This window comes from Lichenostomus cassidix, unplaced genomic scaffold (genome assembly GCF_008360975.1).
Source record: "Lichenostomus cassidix isolate B80296 unplaced genomic scaffold, HeHo_3.0 HiC_scaffold_38, whole genome shotgun sequence".
Classification (NCBI taxonomy): domain Eukaryota; kingdom Metazoa; phylum Chordata; class Aves; order Passeriformes; family Meliphagidae; genus Lichenostomus; species Lichenostomus cassidix.
In genome coordinates, this window is record NW_028147440.1 from 957,743 (window position 1) to 968,448 (window position 10,706).

Below are 10,706 nucleotides of genomic sequence, written 5' to 3' on the forward strand. Positions count from 1 at the left end.
ACGCCCACTTCTCCCAGGACACACCCAATTCTCCCAGGACACGCCCACTATTCTTGGGACACGCCTACTTGGCTCAGGACACGCCCACTTCACCCAGGACACGCCTACTCCGCTTAGGTCACGCCCACGCCCCTCTGACCACGCCCCTTTCCTCACCAGACCACACCCCTTACCACTAAGCCCCGCCCACTCCACAACGCGCCCCACCCACACCCTCCCAAGCCACGCCCCTCACTCCAGACCACGCCCCATTCACCCCACAGCCACCTGGACGCCCCGCCCCTTCACAGACCACACCCTCCTAAGCCACGCCCCCGCATCGATCCCGCCCTTGGCTCCTCCCCCTCAAGCTCCGCCCCCTTCCCCGCGCTCTCCTTTCCCGCCCTCCGCTCCGCTCAGTTCCCGCCATTCGCCGCCATTGCCCGCGCAGGGCACGCCGGGAGCGCCGCGGTTGCCCCGGCAACGGCGGGAAGGGGCGGGGCTTCCCCTCAACGCTGATTGGTCAAAGCGCGGTTGCCGCGGCAACAGCAGGGCGGGAAGGGGCGTGGCCCGTAGGTCTCGCTCCTGATTGGTTCTCTCTCGCCGTTGCCGTGGCAACGCGTCTTTCCCGCCTCTGTGCGCACGCGCGTGTGGGAGGTCGCGTGAGATTCCGGACGCGAAGGGGAGCACTTCCGGCGGGGCACTTCCGGGAGCTGCGGCTTGTACCGGAGGGATCCTGAGGTGAATTTTTGGGGGAAATTTTGGGGTTTTTTGGGGAGGAATTTGGGGTCTTTGTGGAGAAACTGACGGGTTTGAGGGGTAAATTTGGGGTTTGGGGAGGAACTGAGGGGGGAATTGGGGTGTTCGGTGTTTTTGTGGGAAATTGTGGAGTTTTGTGGGGAAATTGTGGGTTTTTGTGGGAAATTTTGGGGGTTTTGTGGGAAATTTTGGGAGTTTTGTGGGAAATTGTGGGGTTTTGAGGGAAACTAGGGTTTTTGTGGGGAAATTGTGAGGTTTTTGTGGGAAATGGTGGAGTTTTGTGCGAAATTGTGGGTTTTGTGTGGGAAATTGTGGGTTTTGTGTGGGAAATTGTGGGTTTTTGTGGGAAATTGTGAGGGTTTTGTGGGAAATTTTGAGTTTTTGAGTGAAATTGTGAGGTTTTTGTGGGGAAATTGTGAGGTTTTTCTCTGAAATTCTGGGTTTTTTGAGGGAAATTGTGAGTTTTTGTGGGTAATTGTGGAGTTTTGTGGGGAAATTGTGGAGTTTTTGTGGGAAATTGTGGGTTTTTTGGGGGGAAATTGTGGAGTTTTGTGGGAAATTGTGAGGGTTTTGTGGGAAATTTTAGAGTTTTCTGGGAAACTGTGTGGTTTTTGTGGGAAATTGTGGAGTTTTGGGGGGAATTTTTGGTTTTTGTGGGAAATTTTGAGGTTTTTGTGGGAAATAGTGGTTTTTGTGGAAATTATTTGGTTTTTGTGGGAAATTGTGGAGTTTTGTGGTAAATTGTGGGGTTTAGGGGGAAATTGTGAGGTTTTCGTGAGAAATTTTGAGGTTTTTGAGGGAAATTGTGGGGTTTTTGTGGGAAATTGTGGAGTTTTTTTTGGAAATTGTGGAGTTTTTTTGGAAATTGTGAGGTTTTTTTGGGAAATTGTGGGTTTTTTGAGGGAAATTGTGTGGTTTTTGTGGGAAATTGTGAGGTTTTTGTGGGAAATTGTGGGTTTTTGTGGGAAATTGTGGGTTTTTTTGGGAAATTGTTGGTTTTTTGAGGGAAATTGTCGGTTTTTGTGGGAAACTTTGGAGTTTTTGTGGGAAATTTTGGGGTTTTGTGGGAAATTTTGGGGTTTTTGTGGGAAATCATTTGTTTTTTTTGGGAAATTATTTGGTTTTGTGGGAAATTCTGGAATTTCATGAGGAGAACGCAGGATTATTTGGGGTCTGGGGTCACCCCAAATCCCCCCATAAATGGGAATTGAGAGATTTGGGTGGGAAATGGGGGTGGAATTTGGGTTTTTTTTGTGGGAAATTATGGTGTTTTTTGGGGAAATTCTGGAATTTCGTGAGGAGAACTGGGGCTGATTTAGGGTCAGGGTGTGATTTAGGGTCTGGGGTCGCTCTGAGAGATGGGAATTGAGAGATTTTGGTGGGAAACGAGGGGGGGGGTTGGAATTTTTGGTGTTTTTTGGGGAAATTTTGGGGTTTCATGAGGAGAACTGGGGATGATTTAGGGTCTGGGGGTGATTTAGGGTCTGGGCTCACCCCAAGAGATGGGAATTGAGGGGTTTTGGAGGAAATTTTGGAGTTTTTAAGGGGAATTTTGGAGTTTTTTTGGGAAATTTTGGAATTTTATGAGGAGAACTCAGGGTGAAATTGGGTCAGGGGGTGATTTAGGGTCTGGGGTCACCCCAAGAGATGGGAATTGAGAGATTTGGGTGGGAAATGAGGTTAAAATTTGCGTGTTTTTTGGGGGAATCCTGGCGCTTTTGTGGAAAATTATCGAGTTTTTTGGGGAAATTTTGGAATTTTATGAGGAGAACTCGGTGTGATTTAGGGTCTGGGGTCACCCCAAGAGATGGGAATTGAGAGATTTTGGCGGGAAATGAGGGGTAGGTTGGAATTTTTAGGGTTTTGAGTTAAAATGTGGCGGTTTTGGTGTAAATTATGGTGTTTTTTGGGGAAATTTTGGAGTTTCATGAGGAGAACTCAGGGTGATTTAGGGTCTGGGGGGATTTAGGGTTTGGGGTCACTCCAAGAGATGGGAACTGAGAAATTTGGGCGAGTAATGAGGGTGGAATTTGGGTTTTTTTGTGGGAAATTCTGGTGTTTTTGTGGGAAATTTTGGGGTTTTGAGGGAAACTGGGGTTTTTGTGGGGAAATTGTGAGGGTTTTGTGGGAAATGGTGGCGTTTTGTGGGAAATTGTGGGTTTTGTGTGGGAAATTGTGGGTTTTGTGTGGGAAATTGTGGGTTTTTGTGCGAAATTGTGGGTTTTTGTGGGAAATTGTGAGGGTTTTGTGGGAAATTTTGGGGTTTTGACTGAAATTGTGAGGTTTTTGTGGGAAAATTGTGAGGTTTTTGTGTGAAATTGTGGGTTTTTTGAGGGAAATTGTGAGTTTTTGTGGGAAATTGTAGAGTTTTGTGGGGAAATTGTGAGGCTTTTGTAGGAAATTTTGGGGGTTTTGTGGGAAATTGTGCGTTTTTGTGGGAAATTTTGGGTTTGTGTCGGAGGATGTGGCGTTTTGTGGGAAATGGTGGGTTTTTGTGGGAAATGGTGGGTTTTTGTGGGAAATGGTGGGTTTTTGTGGGAAATTGTGAGGTTTTTGGGGTAAATTGTGGAGTTTTTGTGGGAAATTGTGGGGTTTTTGAGGGGAAATGGTGGGGTTTTGTGGGAAATTGTGGGTTTTTGTAGGAAATTATCAAGTTTTGAGGGGAAATTTTGGGGTTTCTTGAGGAGAACTCAGGATTATTTAGGGTCAGGGTGTTCTTTAGGGTCTGGGGTCACCCCAAAATATGGGAATTGAGAGATTTGGGTGGGAAATGGGGATGGAATTTGGGCTTTTTTGTGGGAAATTATGGTGTTTTGTGGGAAATTCTGGAATTTCATGAGGAGAACTCGGGATTATTTAGGGTCAGGGTGTTATTTAGGGTCTGGGGTCACCCCAAATCCCCCCACAGATGCGAATTGAGGGTTTTTTTGTGGGAAATGAGGGTGGAATTTGGGCTTTTTTGTGGGAAATTCTGGGATTTTTAGGGGAAATTCTGGGATTTCATGAGGAGAACTCAGGATTATTTAGGGTCTGGGTATGACTGATGCTCTGATCTCACCCCAAACCCCCCAAATTTCCCCGCAGGCCATGGTGGTCCCGGCCCTGGAGCCGCCGGCGCCGCCCGGCATGGTGGCAGACGTGGTGTTTGTCATCGAGGGCACTGCCAACCTGGGGCCATACTTCGAGTCGCTCAGGAAACACTACCTGCTGCCTGCCATCGAGTGAGGAATCAGCCCAAAAATACCCCCAAATCACCCCAAAAATCACCCTGAAATCACCCTGAAATTAGCCCAAAATCAGCCTGAAATCAGCCTGAAATTACCCCAAAAATGACCCAAAATCAGCCTGAAATTAGCCCAAAAATAACCCAAAATCAGCCTGAAATTAGCCCAAAAATAACCCTGAAATCAGCCTGAAATTACCCCAAAAATTGCCCTGAAATCACCCTGAAATTGCCCCAAAAATAACCCTGAAATCAGCCTGAAATTACCCTGAAATTACCCAAAAATAACGCAAAATCAGCCTGAAATTAGCCCAAAAATCAGCCTGAAATTAGCCCAAAAATCAGCCCAGAAATAACCCTGAAATCGGCCTGAAATTACCCCGAAAATACTCCAAAATCACACCAAAAATCAGCCTGAAATTACCCTGAAGTTACCCCAAAATCAGCCTGAAATTACCCCAAAATCATCCCAAAAATCAGCCTGAAATTACCCCGAAAATACCCCCAAAAATCAGCCTGAAATCAGCCTGAAATCACCCCAAAAATCAGCCCAAAAATAACCCTGAAATCAGCCTGAAATTACCCCGAAATCATCCCAAAGTCACCCTGAAGTTACCCCAAAGTCAGCCTGAAATTACCCCAAAAATCACCCTGGAATCACCCCAAAAATTACACTGAAACTACCCTGAAATCACCCTGAAATCAACCCAAAATCACCCTGAAATCACCCTCAAATTATCCTAAAAATAACCCTGAAATCACCCTTGAATCGTCCTGAAATCAGCCCAAAAATAACCCCAAAATCAGCCTGAAATCACCCCAAAATTGCCCTGAAATTACCCCAAAATCAACCCTGAAATCACCCCAAAATCACCCAAAAATCGCTCCAAAATTACCCCAAAAATCATCCCGACATCACCCCAAATATCACCCCAAAATCACATTGAAATCACCCCAAATATCACCCCAAAATCTGGACATCCCAAAACCTCCCCAAGACCCTCCAAACCCCCCAAAAATCCCCAGAAACCCCCAAAACTTTCCCCAAATTCCCAAAACTCCCCCAAAACCCCCCAAAATCCCCCCAAAACCCCCAAAACTCTCCCCAAATTCCCAGAAATCCCCCCGAAATCCCCCCAAAAAAAACCCCCAAAACCCCTCCAGACCCCAAAATCCCCCCCAAAACCCCCCAAAAACCCCCAAAATTTCCTCTCTCCACCCCACAGATACTTCAACGGAGGTCCTCCGGCCGAAACCGACTTTGGGGGCGACGTGAGTGACACCTGGGGGAGCTCGGGGGGCTTCACCCCAATTTGGGGGGTTTCATCCTAATTTGGGGGGCTCGGGGGGCTTCACCCCAATTTGGGGGCTTGGGGGGATTCACCCTAATTTGGGGGGTTTCATCCTAATTTGGGGGGCTTCACACCAATTGGGATATTTTTGGGGTGACCCCCTTGTCCCCCCCGCCGTTTGGGGGAATTTTTGGGGTGACCCCGTTTCCCCCTCTGTCAGTTTGGGGTGATTTTTGGGATGATTTTGGGGTGATTTTTGGGTGATTTTCAGGGTGATTTTGGGATGATTTCAGGCTGATTTTGGGGTGATTTTTGGGATGATTTTGGGGTGATTTTTGGGGTGATTTTGGGGTGATTTTTGGGATCACTTTGGGATGATTTCGGGATGATTTTTGGGGTTTCCCCCCGCAGTTTGGGGTGATTTTGGGATGATTTTTGGGATGATTTTGGGGTGATTTTTGGGACGATTTTGGGGTGATTTTTGGGGTGATTTTGGGATGATTTTGGGGGTGATTTTGGGGTGATTTTTGGGGTGATTTTTTGGATGATTTTGGGGTGATTTTTGGGGTTTCCCCCCGCAGTTTGGGGTGATTTTTGGGGTGATTTTGGGATGATTTTGGGGTGATTTTGGGACGATTTTGGGGTGATTTTTGGGGTGATTTTTGGGCTGATTTTGGAGTGATTTTTGGAGTGATTTTTGGGCTGATTTCAGGCTGATTTTGGGCTGATTTTTGGGGTTTCCCCCTGCAGTTTGGGGTGATTTTTGGGATGATTTTGGGGTGATTTTTGGGATGATTTTTGGGATGATTTTTGGGATGATTTCAGGCTGATTTTGGGATGATTTTTGGGGTGATTTTGGGGTGATTTTTGAGTTATTTCTGGGCTTTTCTCCCGCAGTTTGGGGTGATTTTTTGGGGTGATTTTGGGGCTGATTTTGGAGTGATTTTTGGAGTGATTTTTGGGCTGATTTCAGGCTGATTTCGGGCTGATTTTTGGGGTTTTCCCCCTGTGCAGTTTGGGCTGATTTTTGGGGTTTTCCCCCTGTGCAGTTTGGGCTGATTTTTGGGGTTTTCCCCCTGTGCAGTTTGGGGTGATTTTTGGGCTGATTTCAGGCTGATTTCAGGCTGATTTCAGGCTGATTTTGGGGTGATTTTTGGGATAATTTTGGGTTGATTTCAGGCTGATTTTGGGCTGATTTTTGGGGTGTCCCCGTGCAGTTTGGGGTGATTTTTTGGATGATTTTGGGATGATTTTGGGATAATTTTGGGGATTATTTCGGGCTGATTTTTGGGCTGATTTTGGGCTGATTTTGGGGTGTCCCCGTGCAGTTTGGGGGTACCCAGTACAGCCTGGTGGTGTTCAACACGGTGGATTGTGCCCCAGAGTCGTACGTTCAGTGCCACGCGCCCACCAGCAGCGCCTACGAGTTCCTCACCTGGCTGGACAGCATCCAGTGAGAAATCTGGGGAGAAATTTGGGAAATTTGGGGTCTGGGGGTGAAAATTTGGGGTCTGGGGGTTAAAAATTGGGGTCTGGGGGTGGAGATTTGGGGTCTGGGGGTGGAAATTTGGGGTATGAGGGTGAAAATCTGGGAGTTAAGAGTTCCTCACCTGGCTGGACAGCATCCAGTAGGGAATTTGGGGGGATTTGGGGGAAATTTGGGGTCTGGGGGTGAAAATTTGGGGTTTGGGGTTAAAATTTGGGGTCTGGGGGTGGAAATTTGGGGTCTGGGGGTGGAAATTGGGAGTTAGAGTTCCTCACCTGGTGGACAGCATCCAGTAGGGATTTGGGGATTTGGGGTTGGGGAAATTTGGGGTGGGGTGAGGATATGAGCAAAACTGTGCGTGAGGATGGAAATTTGGGTATATGGAAATTTGGGGTATGGGGAAATTTGGTTGGGGGCGGAAATTTGGGGTTTGGGGGTGGAAATTTGGGGTATAAAGGGAAATTTGGGGTTTGGGGTGGAAATTTGGGGTTGGTGGTTTGGGGTTTGGGGGCAAAAATTTGAGGTCTGGGAGTGGAAATTTGGGGTCTGGAGGTGAATATTTGGGATATCAGGGTGGGAATTTGGGGTATGAAAGTCGACAAGTTCCTCACCTGGCTGGACAGCATCCAGTAGGGAATTTTGGGGAGAAATTTGGGAAATTTGGGGTTTGAGGGTGGAGATTTGGGGGTGCAGGGGCGAAAATTTGGGGCCTGGGGGTGAAATTTTGGGATATAGGAGCAAAAACTTGATGCGTGAGGATGGAAATTTGGGGTATAAAGGTGGAAATTTGGGGTATGAGGGTGAAAATTTGGGGTCTGGGGGCAAAAACTTGGGGTCTGGTGGAAATTTGGGGTCTGGGGGTGGAAATTTGGGGTATAAAGGTGGAAACTTGGGCTATGAGGGTGGAAATTTGGGGTCTGGGGGTGGAAATTGAGGTATAAAAGCGGAAATTTGGGGTTTGGGAGTGGAAATTTGGGGTATAAAGGTGGAAATTTGGGGTTTGGGGGCAAAAATTTGGGGTCTGGGGGTGGAAATTTGGGGTATCAGGGTGGGAATTTGGGGTGTGAGGTTGGTTTTGGTGGGTGTGGGTTGGGGGGTTTGGGGGAAATTTGGGGTCTGGGGGTGAAAATTTGGGGTTTGGGGTGAAAATTTGGGGTTTGGGAGTGGAAATTTGGGGGTGGGGACGAAATTGTGGGATCTGGGGGTGGAAAGTTGGGGTGGGGAAATTCAGTGTGGGGTGGAATTTGGGGTAGGAGGGTGGAAATTTGGGATATAGGAGCAAAAATTTGGTGCGTGAGGATGGAAATTTGGGGTATGAGGGTAGAAATTTGGGGTCTGGGGGTGAAAATTTGGGGTCTGGGGGTGAAAATTTGGGATATGAGGTTGGAAACTTGGGGTATGAGGTTGAAAATCTGGGAGTTGAGGGTCTACGAGTTCTTCACCTGGCTGGACAGCATCCAGTAGGGAATTTAGGGATTTGGGGAAATCAGGGAAATTTGGGGTCTGGGGGAAAAAATTTGGGGTTTGGGGGTGAAAATTTGGGGTCTGGGGATGGAGATTTGGGGTCTGGGGGTGGAAATTTGGGGTCTGGGGGTGGAAGTTTGGTGTGCGAGAATGGAAATTTGGGGTAGGAGGATGGAAATTAGGGGTTTGGGGGCAAAAATTTGAGGTCTGGGAGTGGAAATTTGGGGTCTGGAGATGGAAATTTGGGATATCAGGGTGGGAATTTGGGGTCTGGGGGTGGAAATTTGGGGTTTGAGGGTGGAAATTTGGGATATCAGGGTGGGAATTTGGGGTATGAAAGTCTACGAGTTCCTCACCTGGCTGGACAGTATCCAGTAGGGAATTTGGGGAGAAATTTGGGAAATTTGGGGTCTGGGGGTGAAAATTTGGGGTCTGGGGGCGGAGATTTGGGGTCTGGGGGCGGAAATTTGGGGTCTGGGGATGGAAATTTGGGGTCTGGGGATGGAAATTTGAGGTCTGGGGGTGGAAATTTGGGATATCAGGGTGGGAATTTGGGGTGTGAAGGTCTACGAGTTCCTCACCTGGTTGGACAGCATCCAGTAGGGAATCTGGGGGAAATTTTGGGGGGATCTGGGGGAAATTTGGGGTCTGGGGGTGAAAATTTGTGGTTTGGGAGTGGAAATTTGGGGGTGCAGGGACGAAATTGTGGGATCTGGGGGTGGAAAGTTGGGGCTCGGGGCCAAAAATTCAGTGTAGGGGAATGGAAATTTGGGGTCTGGGGGTGGAAATTTGGGATATAGGAGCAAAAATTTGGTGCGTGAGGATGGAAATTTGGGGTATAAAGGTGGAAATTTGGGGTCTGGGGGTGAAAATTTGGGGTTTGAGGGTGGGAATTTGGTCCATATGGGCAAAAATTTGGGATATGAAGTTGGAAACTTGGGGTATGAGGGTGAAAATCTGGGAGTTAAGAGTTCCTCACCTGGCTGGACAGCATCCAGTAGGGAATTTGGGGGGATTTGGGGGAAATTTGGGGGAAATTTGGGGCCTGGGGGTGAAATTTTGGGATATAGGAGCAAAAACTTGATGCGTGAGGATGGAAATTTGGGGTATAAAGGTGGAAATTTGGGGTATGAGGGTGAAAATTTGGGGTCTGGGGGCAAAAATTTGATGTCTGGGGGTGGAAATTTGGGGTATAAAGGTGGAAATTTGGGGTTTGAGGGGCGAAAATTTGGGTTCTCCCCCCCATTTTGGGGTCTGTTCTCCCCAAAAAAACCCCAAAAATCCCCAAAAACCCCAAAAATCCCCTAAAAATCCTCAAAAAGTCCCCCAAAAATCCCCCAAAAATTCCTAAAAAAATCCAAAAATCCCCCAAAAATCCCTAAAAATCCCTAAAAACCCCAAAATCCCCAAAAAACCCCAAAAAATCCCCAAAAAATCCCCAAAAAATTCCCAAAAACCCCAAAAAAACCCAAAATCCCCATAAAACCCTGAAAATCCCCTAAAAACCCAAAAAATCCCCAAAAAATCCCCAAAACCCCCAAAAAAATTCCCAAAAACCCCCCAAAACCCCAAAAAAACCCCTAAAAAATTCCCAAAAACCCCCCAAAACCCCAAATATCCCAAAAAATCCCCAAAAATCCCCAAATTCCGCAGGTTTGTGGGAGGAGGTGGCGAGAGCTGCAGCCTGATCGCCGAGGGGCTGAGCACAGCCCTGCAGCTCTTCGACGACTTCAAGAAGATGAGAGAGCAGATGTGAGATTTTGGGGTTTTTGGGGGATTTTTGGGGATTTTTTGGGATTTTTTGGGATTTTTGGGATTTTTTGGGTTGTTTTGGGGTTATTTTGGGATTTTTTTGGGGTTTTTAAGGGGTTTTTTTTGGGATTTTTTGAGGGGTTTTTTTGGGGATTTGGGGGGTTTTCGGGAATTTTTTAGAGGATTTTTTGGGATTTTTGGGATTTTTTGGGGTTTTTTGGGTTAGGATTTTGGGATTTTTGGGATTTTTTGGGGGTTATTTTGGGATTTTGGGGTTTTTAAGGGTTTTGGGATTTTTGAGGTTGGGGATTGGGGGGTTTTCGGGAAGGGATTTTGGTTTTGGGATTTTGGGGATTTTTAGGATTTTGGGGTTTTTGGAGATTTTGGGATTTTTGGATTTTTGGGTTGTTTTGGGGTTATTTGGGATTTTTGGGTTTTTAAGGTTTTTGGGTTTTGAGGGTTTTTGGGGATTTGGGGGGTTTTTGGGAATTTTTTAGAGGATTTTTTGGGATTTTTGGGATTTTTTGGGGATTTTTAGGGGATTTTTGGGGTTTTCTGGGGATTTTTTGGGGATTGTTTGGGATTTTTGCGAATTTTTTGAGGGGTTTTTGGGATTTTTTGGTATTTTTGGGGTTTTTTGGGGTTTTTTCGGGATTTCTGGGGTTTTGGGGGGTTTTTGGGAATTTTTTTGGGGGATTTTTGGAGATTTTTTGGGGTTTTTTTGGGGTTTTTTTTGGGGATTTTTTGGGCT

The 10,706-nt window shown here is 46.8% G+C and overlaps 1 protein-coding gene across 1 annotated transcript in view; it reads left to right on the forward strand.

The window, feature by feature from the left end:
* Positions 1-39: 39 nt before the first annotated feature.
* MED25 (mediator complex subunit 25) overlaps positions 40-10,706 on the forward strand; it is a 49,140-nt gene continuing 38,473 nt past the window's right edge. The window contains exons 1-5 of the mRNA XM_085045395.1: positions 40-720; positions 3,823-3,959; positions 5,188-5,233; positions 6,582-6,706; positions 9,857-9,955. Of these exons, the coding sequence (XP_084901521.1) occupies positions 3,826-3,959; positions 5,188-5,233; positions 6,582-6,706; positions 9,857-9,955 (404 nt within the window). The 5' untranslated portion in view covers positions 40-720; positions 3,823-3,825. The remainder of the gene's footprint in view (positions 721-3,822; positions 3,960-5,187; positions 5,234-6,581; positions 6,707-9,856; positions 9,956-10,706) is intronic.